This window comes from Schistocerca gregaria, chromosome X (genome assembly GCF_023897955.1).
Source record: "Schistocerca gregaria isolate iqSchGreg1 chromosome X, iqSchGreg1.2, whole genome shotgun sequence".
Lineage (NCBI taxonomy): Eukaryota > Metazoa > Arthropoda > Insecta > Orthoptera > Acrididae > Schistocerca > Schistocerca gregaria.
The window spans coordinates 565,666,150-565,691,326 of NC_064931.1; the positions used below are offsets into that span (position 1 = coordinate 565,666,150).

Genomic DNA, 25,177 nt, shown 5'->3' on the forward strand with positions numbered 1-25,177 from the left:
ACCAAATTTAGTATTTTGGCCTCCTCTCTGTAATATTTTTTTGGCACTAGTGTGGCCACTGAGTTACTAAACAGATAATTTCAATCTGCTTATTGACTTTACATAAGACCAAAATGTTTTAAGATTTTTGGCCAGAGCAGTTGCCAAAAATGTTATCACTGAATTCATTTATTGCTCCTCACATTGTGTTCTTTATGTGTATTTGGCTTCCTTTAACCTTTGTTTATCAACAAAGCTTTTACTTCACTTAATTCAATGATTTTGTAGCTACTTTCTAGTATGACCACTGAACTACAGCCAGTTTTTACTTCCATCACAACCAAATATTTTATTGCTAAGACACTTTGAGCTGGCACATTACTTAGGGGATTGTCACATTTAAATGATATGTTACTGAACTAATAAAAGCATGATACATCTCTTTTGCATTCTGAGTCTGTTGAGCTCAGTCCCAAATTCACAACTTAATAGTGCTTAAAAGATGTTTATGTTTTCTTTGCCAATGATTCTTACTTCTTTGGTAGTTTGCTTCAGTTCTGATGTTAGGCCATTACTTATGTAGAAGCAGGTAAGCTATCCCTAATAAATAAATATTTCTTTTTGTACTGTCCTTGTCTCTTAGCACAACCATTAATGTTGGCAATGATTTTATTAATGATTGATTGACCTGGAAAAGTCAGTCTTGTAGAAGCATAAGACCTAACCTCTGTGTTATTCCGTGACAAGCATTTTTCAAAATCTTGCTATATTAAAGTCTCTGCATATAATAATGTTTTTCTTCATATTCTTTCCTACTAATTTTGCAAGTTTTTCTTAAAGTTTCTAATATTTCTACCTGCAGATCTGTAAATACATTTTTCAATACACCAGAAACTCCATGACTTTTTGGCCTTTATTTTTGCAATCTGAAAGAATAGTGCTGTTATTTTAACTTATACAGAAACTTCACTGTCTTTATGTTTGCACCTACAAAAGTGACTGGCTAAGGCACACTCATTTAGTGTATAATTACTTATCTTTGAGCTGGGATCCTGCATAAAAACTTCTAGCTGAACAAATCAGGTTTCTTGTGTCATTCATAATTTATCCTGCACTGCTGCTTGTAACAGAATTTGTCCCAGTATGTATAATGACACCTCTGCATCTTGATTTGACTTTAGATTTAGTTCCTGCAGTAATCTGATTTGTGTTCCCCCTTTTTTTTGTGCCATTGTGCTCTAACCCAAAGTCACATACTGATTATGCAATTACAAGCAGCAAAAGGTTTTCAGCAGCAAATAGTACATCATTAGAATACCATTCTTGCTACATTGCATAATTGCAGTGTTGTCTTTCCTTTTGTTACATGAGCCCACATTCCATTTATACCTGTACATATTTACAGTATAATGAAGAGGATGCCTGCTACTCACCATATAGGGGAGATGCTGAATAACAGAAAGGCACAATAAGAAGACTGTTGAAAATTTAACTTTCAGCCAAGAAGGCCTTAGTTGAAAATGTGACTCAGCATCTTTGCTATATAGTGAGTACAATTATCCTTTTTGTTATATTGTTACATTCAATCCTGGATTTTCCATTCTTTAGAACGTATTTTCAGGTTTTTGCCTTGTTCACCAAGCTGGATGGAATGTCCATCTCTGGAGGGCTAAAATAAAATGGTGATAAGGCAAACATAATATGCATATAAAGTGGAAAAGTATCTACTCAAACTGTAGTGCAACAGAAGTTACTACAAGATGTTGACCAAGTTGCGTGTATTGGCAGGCTTATCTGTAATAATGGGGAATGCAGTAATCACCAGCAGCATTGGGAAAGCTACTGCAGTCCCCCAATGACCTTTGTGTTACATATAATATAAAAGCAGCAGTCAAATGAAAACATGACAGATGGAAAAAAGTAAGTAAATTGTATTATTTCAAAAGTAATCACCTTAACTGTTAACATGTTTATCCCACTGTGAGACAAGACTGTCAATGCCTTTATGGGAAAATGTTTGTGGTTGCCTAAGGAGTCATGATTGTATGCATAAGTGTACTTCTTTATACAAAGCAAATCAATGGTCATGGAAGTCTATCTTTAGGGCTCCAAAAATATGGAAATCAAATGGGGAGAGACTGGGAATGTATGAAGAATGTGTAAGGGCTTCATGGTGAAACTTCTGTGGCATACTTGTAACAACCTTGACAACATATTGGCAGGACCACTTGTTGCCACAGTTGCTTTAATTATTCTGCAGAAGTTTTGGCAGAAACCCCTTACACAACCTCCATACAGTCATGATCTATCCCCATGCTATTTCCATATTTCTGGAGTCCTGAAGAAATGCATTCATGGCCATCAATTTTCTTTGGGGTTTTAAAATGTGTATAAGAATCATCCTGTATATTAATTATGTATCATGAGGGCAATATTCACAAATGACAAAAACTATGCTATCATAAACAACAAGTATATAATGTTTATTTCATGTCAAGATTTATGCATCTGGTTGCAAAAATTACGCTATCATAAACAACAAGTATATAATATTTATTTCGTGTCAAGATTTATTCAGCAGGTTGTTATATCATTTCACTTACTTTGTAACATTTTTGTTACTGCAGGTGCAACATTAACATCACAGAGGCATTCATATGATATTGCATGGAAAAGTTTTACAACTGCTGAATTCTGTAAGGAAATCCAAACACCAAATCCTGCCAGTGCCAAACATGTTACAGATCGACTGCTGTCAGAGTTTACTTGAAAGGAATGCTGAAATGAAACAGAAATACTATATTTTAATGTCAACAACAATATCAAAGAAACTTTATGTACTTTTATTACATACACATATAAAAACATATCTCATCCCAAATCAGTGTTGAATTTTGAAGAGTTGAAAGTATAGTTAATTTTGCAACAAACATTATCTGCACATTTAATGTATAAAAGAGAACTAGACATGAATCAAAGATTCATCTGTCTGTAACTGCAATAAAATATTTGAGTATAACAATGTCAGGCCATTAAGATGGCTCTTTAGGGTGCTAAGAGTTCCTTTGTGTTAACAGAACACATATATTTCTTAAAATGATTAAATGGATACTACTTGATACCCCGTCAGGTATAGAAAAAGAAAAATTGCATCATAGCAATGTGCAACCTTGTTTGTTCTTATTGCTTTCGCTGTGGTTAACACACTGGACATGCATTTGGGAGGACGACGGTTCAATCTCGCATCTGACCATCCTGATTTAGGTTGTCCGTGATTTCCCTAAATCACTTCAGACAAATGCTGGGATGGTTCCCTTCACAGGGCATGGCCAACTTTCTTCCCCATCCTTTCTTAATCTGATGAGCCCAATGACCTTGCTGTTTGATCTCTTCCCCTCAAATAAACACAACTCTTATTGCTATCAGTTTAAGTATGAGAACTTCAGCCCTATACAAAAGCAAATGCCTTGAAGCTAAGCTTTTGATATAATTTTGCAATACACATCTACATTTTCAACCACTAAATGCCTCTGGTTGTCTTATATTCTTGCTGGACATGTCAGTGGATGACTGGATACTGCTGAAAGGCCTCACTACACTGGCAGTGTTGCTATGAGCAGTAATCAATACAGCATCTCTGATCAGCTGGTCATATGGTCAATCAAACAGTCAATTTAAGCTTAAGTGGCAGCAGGTCCAGTTTCACTTCTGTTTATTGATTTATGTGTTCCTTTCCATGCCTAACAGAAGTACTGGCAATGACTCAGCACTACATTGGTAATTCTCTTGATTCTTTTATATTCCAAATGGGCCTGCTTGGAATCTGAGTTTGTGCCATCCACTTATTGCTATTAACTTCTACTTCAGCAGACTGTGATACCATTCAACTAAGTGACTAATCTCAGCTTCGTCTATATGTGGTTGTCACTACCATAATTCAGGTTGTGCTACTGCTGTTGGTTTCATTTGTAGTCCTGGAAAATTCACCAGATCAGAACTATTCATAATATATTTTGCATTTCAGTGTATTCCTCAAAGTATTAACAAATGACTTTTGTAAACTAAACTTGGGACTACAACATTAGTGATGAAATTGAGTCAGACAGCATGGCTAACATGGATGTGAATTTTTTGGAATTGTGGCAATAGCATCTTAACCAACATCAGATGTTGCTCCAACATTTTACCAAGCTCAGATCATGGGCAGCCACAATCCCTGCAAGCTATTCCAGTTTTGCATCCAAACAATGTGAAAGAAGACTGGGATGTTTACCAGAAGTGGTCAGCACTACAATTCCAGACAAGTGAGATTCAGTGCCTACAATGACAGAGGGCTTTTTAAAAATTATTTATCAGCCCATAGTTGTATTATCTTGTGTAGAAATTGCCCTCATTGTTGGAACCCTCAGAGTTACCATTTTTGACAGAACATTTTTCTACTAAAATGCATCTAGTAGCAGCTCAATTGGAATTTTTAAAATGTCATAACTCAGACTCAGAAAACCGACCACAGATTTTCAAGGATTAAGAAGGAAGTGTACACTTATGTGTGCTTGTGGCTGATCATACACAGAAAGTTTAATCAAAAATGTTGTAATTCATGTTGCTCCTGATGGAGCTCTGAGCACACAGGAGGTGTGGCAGTGAGAGTAATCATTAGGAGAGGTGCTGCAAACACCTCATGCTTTTGATATTTTTCAAGCCACTCAGCAAATGTTTTCTGCTGATTTGAAAGTGTTTATGATGGTCCCAGTGAGTATTGACAACATAACTGTCATTCTGATCCTTAAACAATAAACATGTCTCACTCAGTGGCAGCCCACCAGCCCCATTATATGTCACAATGTGTAGTTCCGAGGTGTCAGACACAACATTTTTGGCTATTGCCTAGTTGTCCTGACTGTTTCACTTTAGACTCACATCAAGAGTCCTCTCATTATGATACCAAGTGCTGACAGTGTTTTTGCAAAGGTCACGTAGTGGAAGTATGTCAGAGTGTTACAGGCATGTGGCTGTGTGTTACTGTGAGCAAAGTCAACAACATTATAGGAAGTGATCATACAGTGTTTTTATGAAAAAAATGTCCTCTGTAAAGTATAAGCAAGTGATCAGGACATTACCTTTTCCTGTGGTTACCAACTGGCCTGTAGAAAATATTTTCAGATTTGATGCCAATTCAGTGTTTGGTTTTTCTACTCAGTGCACTGGTAATACTACGCAGCCTTCATCAAAAAAATTGACCCTTTACATTTCCAATTTGTGCTTTTATTTTAACCTGGTCTTGGGCCAGCCTTCAATTTTGAGGCACACATTATTTTAAAGTTTTATGCAGTGCGGCATTTTTTTAAAGCCTACTAGACTCTATTGGCTCTTCAGGATGAAGTGAAATTTTAATTAGACAGGTTTGAACAGCAGCAAGTGCTTTAATTTATTCCTTCTAGTCAATATACCTCTCCCTCAGTGGTCATACATGAACTTAGTGGTATCCTACATCTGTGTGGTGATTTTGGACTGACTGTTAATACTCAAGGAGAAGTTGATTCCTACCTATTAATCCTGCTTGACAAACCCCTTTTAAAGTTAGCTGGAGACTAATTCATTTCAAAACTGAATTGGCCTGATGGAGGCTTATTTCCAGCTTCTGTTTACTGATAACTCAAAGAAAATCTTAGTATTAAATACGTCTTTTGGACCAGTGTAATATGTTGCTGTTTGAGATAATTAATGCACCTGCTACTTTCCAAAGGTCTTTAGAACAGCTGTGTCTTGTTGGGCATTATGGCCTAGGTTGGCAACACCAGAACTGTTATTCCAGGTTAGCCATACTATCTATCAATGCTCCTTGTGACCTCTCTGACTGAGAGAAGGAATCTGCATGAGCACAATATGGAAAGGGGGGCGGGAGGGGGAGATTTGTCACAGACTGTGAAAGAGCACTAAACATGGATAGATGGTGTGTTTACTTGGTTGTGCCTAACAGAAAGGACCATGATCTGTTGCAGAGAGGACTGTTATTGTGTATGAGTGGCATGAGTGCATTGCGCACTTATGGAATGTGAATGAATAGGACACATAGGAATTGTGTGTCATGACTGTGTCACTACCTACCATACAAGGGGAGCAACTAGTTCAAATATTTCTTCTGTTCTGTGTTACCTAGTGGATGCTATACCAAGCCATTTCTAATGTTTATCTTTGAGTGAAAAAAAATCAGTAATTTATGCTAGTTGGCATTTGAGGGTTCCCTAGGCAAGCACACAAATTCATGAATAGCTCTTATGCCCCTTAAAGTACTTAAAGTAAATTTTAATTTCTGTAGATCTGTTAAGTTCCAGAATAACTAACTGTCAGGTTTGATTATTTTATTAATATTATGGTTTGCTTTCTTTTTGATTCCTGTGCTCCATAATTACCATATTTCAGCTTTATTAATTTACCAATTATTTGTGTTGTGTGTGAGTTTTAAGAGAAATCATTGTACAGAACACATGGTGTAAATTTGTCAAAAATATGAGTTAATGGATTCTCATAGGAATAGAGATAATGAAGGAGCAGTCTGTGAAAACTGTCTGACTGTGAAAATATTAATAAATGTGTACTGTGTTAATGTAGCTGTGACTCAATCAATTTTTTCCCATCTTTCTTGTCTTATAGCCACAGTTGGCACAACACATGTTGTAGTAGGGTGAGTTCGATCGATTGAGTGACAGTGCTCAGTGTTCATAGATATGTTGTGTAATTACACTAGCTTATTCACTGATACTGTGTCAAATTTTTCAGAATGCCCACTGATGTAAGCGATCCAGCATTCCTGATGAGGAATGAACTTGGTTATGAATTAAAGAGACTAAAAGAGCCCAGACATACTATTCATGAATTGATTGAGCAATTTCATCAAAACAGTGACTTGCCTGTACATCGGACTGCCAAACTCAAGGAGGTAAGGTTGGCCACTGCAAATATTGCTGCTGCTTTGGAAGAAATGCTGGAGGTTGTGCTAAGTGAGGAGGAACCCATTCCTTATCCAGTACATAGATCACAGGCTCGTTTCAATCATTATCTTCACAGCATGAATGATTTGATGGGTGCAGACAAGGAGCAGGCACAACAACTAGTAAAATATTGTAATATTATTCAGGATTGGTTATATCCTCATAATAGCAATTTCAGTGAACCAAATAGTGACAATAACTGAGCAGAAAAGAATGCTGGGTTAGGGTAAGCAGTCCTTGACACTCTGTTTTCAATGTTACAGAACCCATTGCAGGACAGATTACATGCGTGTTCTCAGTTCTCACTGGATTCTGTTGATAAAATAATGGTGTTTTTCAACTTTATACTGGTATCCCAACATTAAACACTAGCTATGCAAGTAAATAATGTGGACACATTGTGATTAATAGCTGCTACTGTCAAGAGTAAATTACGGGAGGAAGTAGTGTGACCCAGGCAACAGAATAATATATGGAAACAAATAAGAGAGAGAATTTGTGGGTTAGTTCTGTCTACAGCCTTGCTAGAATTGATTGGTCAGCAGTACTGGCATGAGAATGTTACTGCTGAAACCATAGACAATGTTGAACGTACAGACTATGTTGCTAGAATTGATTAGTCGTCAATATTGGCATGATCGTGGTACTGCTGAAAATGTGGACTATGTTGCACTATTAAAAGAAGTGTGGTACCCTTAGAATTGGAGTTCATGGAGGAACAAGTGGTGATCCATATTTTAGGAGGGCTCAGTTTGAAAATTGGAAAATGTTCCTGGAGGGTCATCGTGAGAGCTGTGGAAGATTTAGCTAGTAAATGTATTTTGGGCTTGAACTTTATTGGTAAAACAGGACTTATTCAGGACTAAGCAGGCTAGCAGCTTCATTTTAAGCTTAGGCCACAAATACAGCTTCAGCTTTGCTGACATGGGCAGAAGGGGATGGTCAACTTGGCATATGATCAACAGGGCACTGAAGTGCGTAGTGAGAGGAGCTCAAACTCAATTTATCAGCAGGTAGGTCACATCCATCACTTCCTAAGGAAGATTAAAGCTGTATGTGAGGAATTTCCTGATATGTTAAATGAAGATTTGGGGACAATGGATTTAGCTGAATATCATGTGGAGTTAATTGCTCAGACTCTCATTAAAAAGGTACCATATAGATTACCTCCACCTACAATGGAGGAATGAAGGGAGCATGAGGTGTGACATGACCATTTAGGTCACCATATGCTGCACCAATATTCTTGGTACCAAAAGCTAACAGATGACATTGTCCAGTTGTGGACTACAGATGCTTAAATAAATTGGTAATATTATGAACTATACCTCTGCTGGGCTTGCACTCATGTTTTGTATGGTTTAAGGGAGCAAAGATATTAACCACATTAGATCTTAATCAGGCATGCAATCAAATTCCATTAGATGAAGGGTACAAGAATGTAAAGCATTTACAACAGCTTGGAATTTGTTTGAATGTAATTGTGTACCATTTGGGCTCACTACAGCTGCGTCTGTGCTGTCACAGCTTACGGATGCAGAGTTTTCCAATATCAAATTCCAGTAGGTCTATCATTATCTTGATGATCTGATCATATACATTGACTCAGCTCATGAAGATGTTCAACATGTAAGAGAAGTTTTGGTTGGGGGGGGGGGGGGGGGGGGACAGAATGTAATATTTGATTGTTATACATGAAGTTTCTAGTCCATCTGGTCGCCAGCAAAGGGATTTTCATCAATACAGAAACAGCTGAAGCAACCAAAAAATGTGAAGGAAGTGGCCAGATTTGTTCAGATAGCTAATTTTATGGAAAATTTATATGTGGGTTTGTGGAGAAGGCAGCAGTTCCTTAATGAATTCAGGAAGAAGGGCTGCAAATTTGTGTGGAGTCTGACCTAGGAAGCTTCATTTGTAGCATTGGAGGTAGCCTTGTAATTAGTGACAGTATTAGCCATGTCTGACTTCAATAAGGAATTTCTATTGCAGACAAATGTATCACCTATAGGAGTGGGAGCTGTCCTGGTGCAAGAACAGTAAAAAAAAGGTGATTACCTATGCTTTAAGGGGTTTGAATGATTTAGAGAAATGACATTCCATATAAGTTAGTAGATTTAACTGTATTGTGTGATACGGAGAATATTAGATACTGCCTCAAGGATAGGCAGTTCTCCCTAGAAACAGACAACAAGGTGCTTAGCTGGCTGTAGGTGAAGCCCAGAAAGACAACTCATATAGCCAGATGGGTGGCTTGGATATTAACATTCAAGTTTGAAGTGAATGTGATTGCTGATGGTCTGAGCAGCACGTTTGGAGAAGTGGAAAAGGGGCAAGGAGATGTACAGCAGGGGAAGCACTATGGTGCAAGTGCTATAGTGGCCTCTATTCTCACAAATATTCTGCACTTATTCCATGACATCAGGGAATTTCAGGACTCTGATGAACATCTTAAGAGAATTGAAGAAAGTCTCCTAGGAGAGCAGAATGTTAAACCCCATGTGCTGGAGGAAGGGGTGTTCTGCTGTAAGGTGAGGAGTAAGGGTGATCTGAAGGTAGCTCTGCCTAGACAACTGGTTCCACTTCTGTTAAAATATTTTCATAAGCCACTAGTAAGTGGACATCTTAAGGTGTAAAAGATGAGAGAAAAGATTAAACAACAATTTATATGGCCAGGTATAAATAATGAGTTTTGAGATGGACTACACAATTGTGAAATGTGTGCAATGGGCAAACCCAACGAGGATAGTAGAGTTGGACTTTTAGCTTCCAAGATGGAGGAAATACCCTCCTGACAGATGTACACTGATTTTGATGGGCCTCTGCCTAGAACTAAGGCCATCAAAAAGTTCATTTTGGTGTGTGTGGATGTGTTTACCAGGTTTGTCTGGTTGTTGCCAAGTGTAGGGGGAACCATCTATATCATCATTTAGAAATTGCAAGGTATACTTTGTACCTTTGGCACCCCACAGTCCACAGTTATTAACAATTTGACTGTATTCACAGCACATTGGTTCAAGCAATTTTGTCTTGGAATGGGCATATGAAAGATCACCATCATGCTACATTATCCCAACCCTGCATACAATCAAAGTATTAACAGGAACCGCCATTCTGCCCTTTCAGCCTCCCACAGTGAGGACCAATGTGGATGGGATAGCTCACTGTCTTGGTTAATCATGGCATTTTACATGGTGCACCAAGAGAGCCACCAGATCACACCCACAAGCTTGCTTCTGGGTTATGAAATTATGACTCCACTGTGCAATTTAAAGTTTGTTGATGACTTGTTACCTGAAAGGAATAGAGCTGAGCAGGTGATTGCACAGTGGAGGGAGTGAAGAGGCATATCTAGATGGCTCGTAGGATGGAAGCCACATGGTACAATGATGGTGGCATCCAAACATCTATCTAACTGGTAGCATGGTATTTGTTTGAAATTTCAAAGAATTGAGCACAGTTGCAAAAAAATAACCAAAAAATTGTTTCTCAGATTCTTTGGGCCCTCTGAAATTCACGAATTTTTAACACCAGCGACCATCCATTTCGAGGAGTTCTAGACAGGGAAGGAGATCTGGGTCTATCAAACTTCATCTTTTTCATTCTGTGCAAGTAAAATATCCTTTGAACATAAACATCATACAATGATGAGTTACATAACAGCACTATGCATTTTGGTGGTCTTACTTAAATGTCACATGAAATGAATTTCAAAATGTCATCTACAAATGAGCACAAATAAAACAGTAAGATCAAAATTTTCTCAGTTGGCATGGTAGTGAAGTTGATATTTTACCCAGTTCATCAATCTGAATCAAACACAGGAAACCAAACCATTTTGAAAAGCTGAACACACAAACCAACTTCACAAACCTATTTGAAACTAGGTTGATATGATCGTGCAAATGTACCAACACAACAACAATCAATTTCATTGAGATTAGAGATTCAATTAGATGTACCTTTCATTCCAAGTGATCCATAGTGATGCCATCCCAGAAGATCTCCTCACTATGGATCAATTGGAATGAAAAGTACACTTAATCTAATCTCTAATCTCAATGACATTGGTTTTTGTTGCATTGGTACATGTTGCATGATCACATCAATCCAGTTGCAATTAGGTTTGTGTATACAGATTTTCAAAATGGTTTAGTTTTGTTTGTATCATCCAGATGGATGGACTAGGTAAATTTCTTAGTTCTGCACAATTCATTTCCAATAGAGTTACCCAACACTGATGAAGATTTATAAGACATTTTGTTCGTCATTCCTAACAGTTAAGAAATGGGGAAATGAATTCAAACATGAAGAGTATTTAAAAACTGAACCCACAAATCAAAACATGGTAAAAAGGCACAATTGGTGATTAAGATGGAAGAATTAGATGGTGATGTATATATACCATAAGAATTAAATATGTAATGACCTTTGTGCAAGATTAGTGCTTACCAAAGGTAAACATTAAAAATACATTTCTCAGCAATGATTTTAAACATATAAAAAGGATCTAATGGAGTTTTTACATTAATGCATTGTTGTGGATAAGGTATGACACTGCTCTTCCATACTATACATGAAACAGCAAGAAAATCTGTCGGCACTGCACAGCAAATTTTGATGTAGATTTCACCTGCTGGAAAGAATACGGTCTGTCTTCAGAAATACAAAGTGTGTTGTTGTTAGTAATTACTTCTGAAAGGTAAAACAAGGATTGGCAACTACTGAGTGAGTGTTTTGAACCAAGTTGATGAGAATATACTTGATAAAAAAAATTATCCATCATGACAATTAAAGGTATTTTGGCAGTGGGTAAGCTGGATCTGAAGTATGGATTATTGCATCATCTTCCCTGTTTGTCAGGTTTTGCACACACTAATTTCCATCCATCTCATCTAAAACAAAGTTGGTTGGAAAAATTGTGAATCCAATAAAGATGTAATGTCAGCCATGAGTGGAAACTTCATGTGCTTTTCTGAAATCAAAGTCACAGACAGAATCAACATAATGCAAAATGATGGATCAATTGCTTTTATAGTATTCATACATATATCATTACTTAATAAATCAGTAATCAGTTTGGGCACTTCTCTGAGGAACACAAGAACAGCAGGTTTTTACTAAGCAGTTAAGTAAAACTAATAATTTGTATTTACCTTATTGCAATCCATTAACTCTTTTTATCAAGATGTAGATGGCAGTAGAAAGGTTTTATTATGAATTTATACCAGATTGCATTTCAAATCCATGTATCTGATATGAAATAAATCCAAATATAAAATTTCTATTAAAATACAGCACAAGCTCAGCAACATTGGCTGTTCATACTATTTCTACTATATGTGACCAAGACGCCACAAAAACTGCTTATTTCAGTTATTTCCATGCATTATTGCTGCATGGCATAGTTTTCTGGGGTAATCAGCCACTATCCAAAAAACTATTCATTACCCAAAAGAGAGTTATTAGGATAATGAGTGGAGTCCAGCCTAGACTTTCTTGTACGAACCTTTTCAGAAAATTAAGGATACTGACAACTGCATGCCAATATATCTACTCCCTGTTATGTTTCATTGGTAAAAATGGACAATCGTACAATACCAATGATTCATACCATACCCACAATACCAGAAGGGAGATGGACCTCTGTTATGAATCAAAAAACCTTACTATTGTACAAAAAGGAGTCCATTATATGAGCTGCAAGGTGTTCAATGCTCTCCCACTATCACTGAAATTACTTATCCATGAGCTTCCCAAATTTAAACAACAGCTCAAACAGTATTTATTAGATAATTCCTTCTATTTAGTAGAAGAATATTTCAGTAGAGTTAAGTGTAAGTGATTTTTTTATTTACTAATTTGATGTGCTATTGTGCATTACAATACTCACAGTCACCGTTAACATTACTGTGTCTTTCATTTAGCTATTAAGATCTACCACATTTTTAACATAAATAATACACCAATTTAACATAAATAATACACCTATTACTGTGTATTTTGTCTTGTACCAGATATTTTCTTGCAAGAGGTACTTTTATGTATTCCTTTTGTATTATTTGTAATAATTCTGACATGTCCTACATCCATGGGAATGCCTCGCAGTATTGGATTTATGGGATATAAATAAATAAATAAATAAGCAATAAATTTTCTGGCTTTGCTGCCCTACAGTCTCATATTTCTGCTGGCTGAGTCATCAAACTATGCATATGCAAGAGTGCAGGGAAGAAAAATTTAACACATTGTCTAGCTATTGTCCAAAATAATTAGTTAAAGCTTAGACATTAGTATTAGAGAAGTTTTATGTCAGAGAAATGTGGTTAAAAATTAACCAGCTGTAGTGCACAAGCACCTACAGAAAATACATTTCCCAAAATAATGACAGTCATTCAACTTAGTGAATGCTATGCTACATTTAGAGAAAAAGAATGGGGAAGACTAAAAAATTAATAAGCACTCCATTAAGCCAGTAGGTTTTATGTAAACAATTGAAAAATTAGACCAATACTTGTAGAAAATGACGTTAATGTTCAAATTGGAAAGATTGCCAATATTTTCAATGATTCTTGCAAATGAGTCATCATATCAATAGAAATACACTCCCTGTAATATTTCTTCCTAGTCCAACATAGGTTAACATTTGATCTTGCAGATCATACTTAGTATCAATACAGTTTCTTTAATCAATATTTTCTATCTCTTGTTAAATCCAGTGGTCTGATAGAAGAATTTTATATGGGTTGGAGAATGCTTTCAGTGGTGGAGAGCATTTAAAGAAGGAGATGATAATCATCTTAATTACCAGGAGTGTTTATAAGAAAATGCAGGAACTCTACTTCTGTCTGTTTTGGGTGATTATCAAGACATCACATTAAATAAATTTGACTTATGAATTTTATTACATTATACAATAATGCTCTTTTTCTCAGTGATCATGAGTCCTGACTCCTATTCTAGAAAGTGTTTTGACTACTTTTTTGTCTAATTGTTATATTTCATTGTACAAGGCAGAATGTTTGCTGGTATGCTATCATCATCAGGCAAAATATTTTAAATAGCTTGGTTATTAAGTCTAAATAATTCCATCTAATAAATTTCTAAAAACAGTTTCTTAATGACTTGAATTTTTTGCCTCACCTCAATGTTGAGTGAAACAGTGTTCAGAATTTTTATTGTATTATGACAACCACACCAAAGCTTTCCTCCAATGGACAGCATTCGTGTCACTGGCATTGCTGCTGTCCCAACACCAACTGTCAGTGGGTCAGTGGTATTCCATCCACCATCTGTATTCAAGATACAATAGGAAGATGAAAAATGAGTTTGCAAATATTTTATCTAAAGGCACTTATTAATAGAAAACTTCCTATCAAATTACCTTGATAATGGAAGCTAGACAGACTTATAAGAAGCAGAGCAAATAAATACAGAGGTGGTTACTTAATAAGTCATGAAAGTTTCATTCTCCTTAAGAAGGGGCAGCTGGAATGGTCCAATCCAACACATCAAAATCCACACTGTATTTTTTTGTGCAGGAAGAATACAATGAAAGAAATGTAGTATCAAAATTTTAGCTGCTAAGAACACTGCAAATATTGTTTTAAAATTGGCTGTATATGATAGTGCATTGTACAGCCCTTCCTGGCTAATGTGTGTCGGACCATGACAAGAGAGCGTAACAAGGCATAGTACAAATACCTGGAGTGACACACATGCATCTGAATCCCCTAAATCATACAAAAAATGTCAAGTAGCGTTAATGTTTCAAATACAAGGCAGTTCATACTGATGGCTAAACTGTTACATATGTAGTTCTTACAAAGGTGACTAACAGGAGAAAATAAATCAATGTAGTGTGTCTTTGATGTTATATTACAGACAATTTCCATCAATCATAATGAAATATTTCTTACACATACAACAATTTATAACAATTTGTGGAGCACTGTTCTTATGATAATTTCTGAATAATGTATATTTCAGTTACAATGAGTTCCTTTTTTATTTGCCCGCAGTCAACACAATAAAGCAATGTCTCTTTTGAATGATGAAAACAAACATTTTCTCTACACCAGGCACATTTGATGAAAGAAAAATTAAAATTTTCTGCCACTTCACAGTAATTACTAGTTTTATTTAGACAGAATTGTGGTGGAGTGTAGAAACAGTCCTACTTGTTGCTCTGTTTACTAGGCTGCTCAGTGGGCATACTTAAAGAAATTCGTGAAACATAATGATGCAAACTGCTGGTGCACAAATCACGGCAATTTAAGAATACTGTTCTCCTGATAAATCTCAAATGGAGCTGTTGGAAATTACACTGTGCAACAGTTTCTTTAAAAATGTTTTCCACAGTAAAAAAAATCCTGTTTTGAGATTCACACTGTTTGTGCTGGGTGGAAGCTGAGTTACAACTATCTTTTCATTGTTCTCCTTAAAGACAGAGGTATTGTATGCAAACAGCAAGAGTCTAATAAAAGTAATGACTTAATATCTGCAACTGGTTAGAACCTGCTTCAAATGAAATGTTAAAAATTATTCTTTCAAACAATGGACACTCCAGTTTGGAATATAAACAATATTAGGATGCCAATGGCATTCTGGTCAGAGATGTCAGTAGTAGCAGTCATGTGTATTTGACGTATGCTTGCTTGTGTGAATGTGTGTGTGTCTTCTTTTCTCTTATGAAGAAGGCTTTGGCCAAAAGCTATAATGTTTAACAGTTTTTTCATTGTGTCTGTCTGCAGGTCACTGGCTCATCTTTATGGTGAGTAGCCATTTATCCTTTTCCCAATATTGTGAAATTATTCTTTCCCATTTCTCCAGGTATTGATAGGTCGATTATAAGATTTTTGCCACTAAACAGTCCTTTCTTAGTTTTGGTCCTGATATGCCTTGAGGTCCCTGAAGACAGATATAAAGCTGCAGAAACAGTAATTAACTCATACTTATCACTGTCATTGTTGTATATAAATGTGTCCACAATAGTCTTTATATTTTTTCTGTGAAATGGTAAAGTGTGATTTGGTTGCAGTTCTATCATGAAACCTGACTAATCAGTATTATAAATAGCAGATGTGAGGATAACAGCAGGTGAAATATGACTTTAAATAGGAAATTTTCATCTTAGTTATGATTCAGGGGACCATGTCTCATAGATCTCCATTGTGAACAGTGCAGTTCCTCTCAATAACAGCTCTACATAGTTTATATCTCAAGAAAACTCCTCCAAAAAACATTGTTCTTGTTAATTATTTAAGTTAGCAGTTTATATCCTTTAATAATGGTTGCTAATGGGACTTTGTGGCTACCCAGTACAGTAAATATTTCAGTTTTGTGAATTCCATTTTGGCATGTATTTATAGCTTTGTTCAAGTCTTTCTTCTATTTATGCAGTTCACGGTCATATTTTATGAAGAAAAAGTGATTTGCACACTACTTAACATTATGCATTAAACACAGTGAATTTTAATTTGGTTTTATCTCCATCATTAACACTTATCCTACTGCAAAAGCATCTGGTAATTATTTTTGATATTAAATGAGTTGAAAATATGAGTGAACAGTAACTTTGGACAATTGTTTCAGAGAAACTATCAATGAAATCTTATTTTTTTTTTACAAATTATGACTGTGCTGAGTCATGTTATCTGTTTACAGATGCACTGTCAACCAAGGATATGCCCCTGCCATGTTGGGAATGCACAATCTGCTACAGCTCTGAGAGGGGTATACACTTCTCCAGGGCTGGCCACTGTGGCCGAGCGGTTCTAGGCACTTCAGTCCAGAACCACTCTGCTGATATGGTCGCAGGTTTGAATTCTGCATCAGGCATGGATGTGTGTGATGTCCTTAGGTTACTTAGGTTTAAGTAGTTCTAACTCTAAGGGACTGATGACCTCAGATGTTAAGTCTCATAGTGATTAGAACCATTTGAACTTCTCCAGCCACCTGGTGAGCTATGAATTTGGAAATTTTCAATTAAAAAAAAAAAAATACTTGAGGGTGCCTTAGGAGCTAAAATTTGGCAGGGTCTTTCTTTCAGTGTATTCATTCTGTATAAAAAATTTTCAAGGTATGTCTCAACATATTGGGTAAGACCATTCCATTGTAAGATTTAGGAGCCGTTATTTCTGTCTCCCACCCACAGCACTTCATCTAAGACAATAGTGGTAGGTTTCATTCACCATATTTTATGCACTAAAAGATAATAGGACCATATGAAGTGTGGCTCTTCTTAGCTATACACAAATACCACAGTTTTAAAGAAACATGTTTCCAGTTGTAAAAAAACATAAAAGAAATTAACAAAAATGCATAAATTATTTCAATTTTTATTCTGCAGCTACACAATGCAGCAGAAATTTCACTAAAAGTCATATGTCTTGATATTTTCTTAATTGCTTAGAAACTTAAATGGTGGAGGTACCTGTGCATAAAGAAAGTGTTTATTGCTACTTGTAGTTGACTTCACATGTGTTGGTTCAAAATGGCTATGAGCACTATGGGACTTAACATCTGAGGTCATCAGTCCCCTAGAACTTAGAACTACATAAACCTAACTAACCTAAGGACATCACATCCATGCCCGACGCAGGATTTGAACCTGCGACCGTGGCAGTCGCGCAGTTCCAGACTGAAGCACCTAGAACCGCCCGGCCACACCAGCCAGCTTCACATGTGTTGGGAATTATTGTTTGTACACATGTGTATATGCTTGACTTAAAATACTGTATGCTTCAACCATTCAACTGGGCTTTGATGAGATGTACTCCATAAACTGTGAGGAAACGTTTGGTAAATCTCTCTCTCTCTCTCTCTCTCTCTCTCTCTCTCTCTCTCTCTCTCTCTCATGCATGCACACACACGTGTATATTCCTAGTAGTGATGTAGTCTGTAGAGTGTAAGATTGATGATGTACATCATGAAAATTTTATTTAGATATTAATAAATTGGACCTTATCTTCCACTATATGATTTGAAGTAACACCAGCATTCCACTGGATACGGTCTTCAAACTAATGTGAAAATTGTATCACTCTGTGAGCAATATGTTAAGTCTTGGGTAAAGGGCTCCATGTAAATGCAGAATCTTAGGAGTTGCTTAACAGGTGATTGCACATCCATCTGAATGATGTCACACCCATTTGTAGTCACAGAACACACATTTGAATGTTTCTGGTAAGAGATTACTTGCATTACTAATTTCCAGAAGCATTCAATGCAACCAGAGCATAGTGTTAAATCACTGTTATCTCCAATGTTCTTACTAAAATGTTATTAGGAATAGTGGTTCTGAAATACAGAACTGTCAAATAACTGTAGATACAGAAACAACAATTAGAGGAAAATAAAAAAAAAAAAAAACACAAATCTGACAGCACAAAAAGCAGAAATAATGCTACATTTGGACTTATCCATCAAAACATAAAAAGTTTGTTATATAAGAAGATTGGCTTTTTGTATCACTATAGGAAACTGAAAAATCTAATAGTGTTTCTGCAGATATCTAATGTATAATTGAACATGATTTGGAAATCATGGAAACTGAATAGATGCACCTAAATGGACACAAGTAATTACTATATTAACATAGGTACAGGAGGAGTTGGTACACATACAAAAAGTGGAATAGAATCACAGGTCATACACCTACATGAATACTGCACTGAAAAGTTCTTTGAGTGCTCCACTTCAGGAGACTTTGTAAAACACAGTGTAGTGGTTTGGACAGTGTAAAGGCCCCCAACAGCAACAGTTTTAAACTTCATTGTGCAATTAGAGCTGTTACTAATAAGACTTAGTAGAAATATTGGTGATTTTTGTTTTATGGGCATTATACCATGGCATTAGACCATTGGGTTACACTAGTGTTCCACATTCCCTGAAAAAATATTGTCTTCCCTCCAGGGATTCCCACTTGAGTTCATGAGGCACCTCTGTAATCACATGTTGATCAAACCTACTGATAATGAATCTGGCTGCCCACCTCTGCCTAACATTTTGCCTTCAACACTAGAGATATCATCAGAGGCTATAATGACATAGAAAACAGTTGCAGTCTCAAAAAAGCTCAGCAAGCCAAACTGTTTATGTGTACCTATGCAAAGGTTGGTTCATTACATCATCAGACTGCTGCCTAAGATTACAAAGTTGGACTGATGTTTGCTATGGAACTTGTAGTGTTGATCGAACCTACCAGTAACAAATCTAGCATCCTGCCTCTGAATTGATTTGATGTCTTCCTTTAATCTGATTCATGGGGATCCAAAACACTTAAGGAGTACTGAAAATTGGGTTGCACTAGTGTTCCACATTCCCTGAAAAAATATTGTCTTCCCTCCAGGGATTCCCACTTGAGTTCATGAGGCACCTCTGTAATCACATGTTGATCAAACCTACTGATAATGAATCTGGCTGCCCACACCTGAATTGCTTTGATTTATTCCTTTAATTTGACCTGTTTGGAATCCCAAACACTTGAGCAGTCCCAAAACATGGGTCACACTAGTGTTCCATATGCTGTGTCATTTACAGGTGAACTACACATTCCTAAAATTCTATGAATAAACCAAAGTTGACTATGAACACTACCTACTATCATCCTTACATGCTTATTCCATGTCGTGTTGCTTTGCAATGTTACACTCAGATTTCAGTTGACATGACTGTACCAAGCAGTATACTACTAATGTTGTATTGCAATATAACGTGATTATTTTCCCTACTCAGCCACATTAACTACCTTTTTCTACACTCAGAGCAAGCTACCATTCATCAGAATTACAAGAAATTTTGCCTAAATTTGCTTGTATCCTCGGACAGTCACTCAACAATGACACCTTCCTGCACACCACAGCATCATCAACAAACAAACACAGATTATTGCTCACTATGTCTGTCAGATCATTATGGAGAATAAGAAAGGTCCTATCATACTTCCCTGTGGCACTTCTGATAATACCCTTGTCTCTGATGAACACTCAATGTCAAGGACAAAGTACTGGGTTCTATTACTTAAGAAGTCTTTGATCCATTCGCATATATCAGAATCTATTCCACATGCTCAAACCTTCATTAACAGTCTGCAATGGACCACCATACCAATTTTTTTTTTAAATCTAGGCATATGGAATCTGCCTGTTGCCCTTTATTCATACATGATATCAAGCGACAAAAGGGCAAGCTAAGTTTTGCACAAGCGATTCTTTCTAAATACATGCTGATTTGTGAACAGAAACTCTTCATCTCAAAGAAATTTGTTATATTCTAACTGAGAATACATTGAAGAATTTTGCTGCAAACTGATGTTAATGAAATTGATCTGCAATTTTGTGGCTTCATTCTTTTACCCTACTTATATACATGAATCGTAAATTAGAGTTTTTATCTGTAAATTTAGGGGACATGGACACTGTTGACCGTCCTCATGTTTTATGCCTTACTGAGCATCATGTAACAGTTGGAATTGATGGGCTGCAGCTTGATGGGTATGATCTAGCTACTCATTACTGCAGAACAAGTAAGGAGAAAGGTGGTGCTGTAATTTATATAGACAGTAAAATCATTTATAAATCTTTAGATCTAAGTAAGTATTGTGTAGATCAACATTTTGAAGTTTGCGGGACTGAAATTTCTGCAAAGGACATGTTACTTACTGTGCTTGCAATTTACAGAGCTCCAGCAGGGAAGTTTTGCATCTTTATGAATAAGTTAGAATCTCTTTTGACCAAATTGTTCTCTAAAACTAGAAATTTAATAATTGTAGGTGACTTTAATGTCAACTTCTTAACTGATAACAACCTCAAAACTGACCTGCACCACTTAATGAATTCTTACAACTTGGCTGCGATGGTTACCTGGCCCACTAGAGTTACAGAAAATTGCAAGAGCCTTCTAGATAATATTTTCATTGACAAGAATAGAGTCAACAGTGCTAGTGTGAGCAAAGTAATTTATGGCCTGTCTGACCATGATGGACAACTTCTGAAAGTAAATAACATCAGTTTGTGCAATAAAATCTCCCACACCTATAGGTCCTATAGATGTATAAACACTGAAACTGTGTCTGCCTTTAACGACTATTTGTCACAGATAGATTGGGAGCCAGTGTACAGCACATCAGATGTTAATGATAAATTTAACCTTTTTTTAAATGAATTTATATCTGTATTTGAAATGGCTTTCCCAAAAAAACTGTCAGAAAGAACAATGAGGTTTCTTCCAGTAAACCATGGATTACTGGAGGTATAAAAATTTCTTGCAGGACTAAGAGGGAGTTACATGCCTCACTAAGAGTATCAAATGATCCCCTTGAAAGGTCTCATTATAAGTTATATTGTAAAATTTTAAAAAGGGTGATAAACAAATCCAAGAGCCTGTATATTAAGTCTGAAATTGATAAATCTGAGAACAAAATAAAAGCAGTTTGGAATGTTATAAAGAGAGAGTGTGGCAAGAGTAACAAGAATGTTAATACCACAGAGATAAGCTATAAGGATGAGGTTATTCATAATCCTGTAACAGTTTCCAACATATTCAACAATCACTTCATAACTGCAGCAGAACAAGTAGGTTGTAACGGTTCCTTAAATGCTGCTATGCATTTATTACACAGAGCTAACCCTAACACGTATGACCCAATTTGTATTGCCCCAGTTACTATTACTGAAGTTAAAAATACCATCAAGGCCTTAAAAAATAAAAATTCCACTGGTATTGACAACATTTCACCAAAAATACTGAAGCATTGCAGTGACCACATATGTCAAGTCCTGTGTCACATTTTTAATGAGTCTATCCAGCAAGGTGTTGTCCCAGAGAGATTAAAGCTTGCCGTTGTGAAACCACTTTTCAAGAAGGGTGACAAAACTAATTTATCTAACTACTGTCCAATATCACTACTAAGTAGTTTCTCAAAAGTATTAGAGAAACTAATGTATATAAGAATTGTAGAACATCTTAACAGCCACAACATACTCAACAGAAACCAGTTTGGTTTCCAAAAAGGTAGATCAACTGAGCAGGCTATTTTTTCTCTCACAAATGAAATTTTAGAGTCAATAAATAATAAAATGTCACCTATTGGAATTTTTTGTGACTTGTCTAAGGCCTTTGACTGTGTGGACCACAACATTCTCTTACATAAGGCTAATTTTTATGGCTTGCGAGGTAGCATTGGTAGATGGATAGAATCATATCTGCAAAACAGAAAACAGAAGGTGATAATTAATGGTGCCAATGATAGTCCCATTTCTTCTGATTGGGGCACATTAAAGTGTGGTGTGCCTCAGGGGTCCATCCTAGGACCTTTGCTTTTCCTTATCTTCATCAATGATCTCCCACTTTGCACAGACACCGAGTGTAAATTTACTCTTTTTGCCGATGACACCACTATTCTGCTTGAAAGTCGAACTAACAGTGACCTAGAAAATAAATTTAATGCTGTACTCGTTGACATCCTACACTGGTTTAAGTGCAACGGACTAACTCTAAACATTCAGAAAACTCAGTATATGCAATTTCACACATCTCAACAAGAAAATGAAGTATGCCACTTAAACTGTGGTAACCAAAATATACTACACTGTGAATCATCTAAGTTCTTGGGCATTCTAATTGATGGCAAGCTGAACTGGTCTGAGCATATCTTAGACCTACATAGAAGGCTCAGTGTGGCAACTTATGCTCTGCGTGTAATCACCCCCATTGGTGATGAGGACGCTACTAAAGCTGCCTACTTTGGTTATTTTCATTCTATCATGTCGTATGGCATAATATTTTGGGGCAACAAGCCTTTAGCCAAAAAAATATTTACTGCACAGAAGAGAGCTGTTAGAATCATGAGTGGTGTTCATCCAAGATATTCTTGCAGAAGTCTGTTTCATAAGTTACAAATATTAACACTTACCTCTCAATTCATATTTTCTTTGATGATTTTTGTTTCTAACAACCTATCTCTCTTTAAAACTAATAGTGAATGTCATGATCATAATACTAGGTCTAAAAATGATCTACACAGGGATCTGAAACATTTAAGTCTTGTTCAGAAAGGTGTTCATTATTCAGCCACAAAAATTTTCAACTCCCTTCCATCAGGTATTAAAGATCACATTAATGTCTTACCTACTTTTAAATGTAAATTGAGAGAATACCTAATGGTAAATTCCTTCTATTCTCTTGATGAGTATCTACAGATAAAGCAATGATTTTTTATACTGATAAAAATTTGTTTGCTATAGATCACATTAACTGTTTAATTTGGAAAATGTACTATATTTCCTTTTTAGGTATTGTTTTATATTACTTGAGCTATACCTTTGATTTGATTTTAACCTACAAACTTATTCATAATCTTATGGTACATTTTTGTCATTTTATATATGTGTATTATTTGTTTAATTTGGAAAATGTACTATATTTCCTTTTTAGGTATTGTTTTATATTACTTGAGCTATACCTTTGATTTGATTTTAACCTACAAACTTATTCATAATCTTATGGTACATTTTTGTCATTTTATATATGTGTATTATATCTGTTGTATGTAATCATGACTCATTCCACATCCTTGTGATTTATCACAATACGGATTAATGGAATACGAAATAAATAAATAAATAAATCACCTGAGTATTTTTCCAGTCACTTGGTACTTAGTGCTGGATGAGAGATTCATGATAATTGCAATTTAAGCAAGGTTCCAATGCAGCAGAGCATTCTTTGTAATGCCAAACTGGGATTCCATTCAGGCCCTAGTAACTTATTTGTTTTCAAGTCTTTCAATTGCTTCTCTACACCAGGGATGGCCATTATTATGTTCTCTATATGGGAGTCTGTATGACACTCAGATGACAGTATGTTTGTATGATCCACCTGCACAAATGTGTCCTTAAATGCAAGATTTTAAACTTCATAATTCATTTTGCTGTGTTCTATTGCCACATCAGACTCATCAGGAAGTGGCCTGATAGAAGCCTTTGACTCGCTTAGCAATTTTATGGAGGACCAGAATTTCCTCAAATTCTCAGCAAGATCCTTTGCTGAGGCATGATAGTGGTAATTACAGTATGCTTTGTGCTGTTGTATGGTACATCTTGCTGTTGGGAAATTGTTGTCACAATGTGAGTGCCACCTGGCAGTGGTTGCAGTGTGGTGGAACTGGAGCAGTCAAAGTGGTGAGTTGGCATGAGCTCATGAACAAGTACTGACTCAAGCACGTGGTTACTGTCACATGTGGTTGGCTAGATTGTGCAGTGGATATGTGCAATAGTGGAATCTGGGTAATGGATCACATTGTTGGGTGTCCTGTTTCATGGTGCCATTGGAATTTGTATTAACACCCAGCTTGAATAGATTGCATTAGTTGGTGACACACAGAAATTGCATTTGAATGCTGAACTGCCAGGACAATCACTTGTGCATCTTTAAACCATACACCATCCAAGCTTAAACTGAACAGTATATCTTTTCTGTTAACTAAAGTTATGTGGAGTGTAGTACTTTATAAGACTGATGTTTCATGTTAACTCTTGTTGTTATGTCAAAACTGGTGCAGTTTGGTTAACTACAGTAATATTTTTCAGATTGTGAACACACACCTGAATTAATGGGTCTAATGCTAAGTTTACTGGAGAGAAACTGAGTTGGTTCAGTGGTACACAAGTGCTAATGAAACTGGCAGTAAGCTTATTAATGTAAGGGCACCACGTATAACCACACAGTAGGCACTATGTTACCAAATGCCACAGCAGTGACATTCATGTGCTACTGAAACAACTCAGTTTCTCTGTAGTAAACTTAACGTTAGAGTTACACTGAAAAATATTATTCTAGTTAACCAACCTTCACCAGTTTGGACATAACAACAAGAGTTAACATAAAACATCAGTCCTATAAAGTACTACACTTCACATTCAGTCTAGATTTACCCAAATAACTTTAGTTAAAAGAAAGGACATACCATTCAGTTTAATCTTGGATGAAGTATGGTTTAAATATGTGCAAGGGTTTGTCCTACCAGTTCAGCATTCGAGCAAAGGTGGGTGTTAATTCAAATTCGAATGACATCATGAAACAGGACAGTCAGAAGAAGAGTGAAACAGTCCACTATTGTACACGTCTACTGGAAAAAATAGCCAACTGCAGGAGTATCGTCAAGTGAGTACTTGCTCACAAGTTCACAACAACTGACCACCTCACCC

General features: G+C 36.3%; 1 protein-coding gene across 2 annotated transcripts in view; it reads right to left on the minus strand.

The window, feature by feature from the left end:
- The window catches only part of LOC126298442 (rho guanine nucleotide exchange factor 17), a 950,787-nt gene that overhangs the window by 15,077 nt on the left and 910,533 nt on the right, over nucleotides 1-25,177 (minus strand). For both annotated transcript variants that reach the window (XM_049989771.1, XM_049989770.1), the window contains exons 15-16: nucleotides 14,112-14,260; nucleotides 2,583-2,757 (exon numbers count right to left, since the gene is read on the minus strand). In XM_049989771.1, the coding sequence (XP_049845728.1) occupies nucleotides 2,583-2,757; nucleotides 14,112-14,260 (324 nt within the window). The remainder of the gene's footprint in view (nucleotides 1-2,582; nucleotides 2,758-14,111; nucleotides 14,261-25,177) is intronic.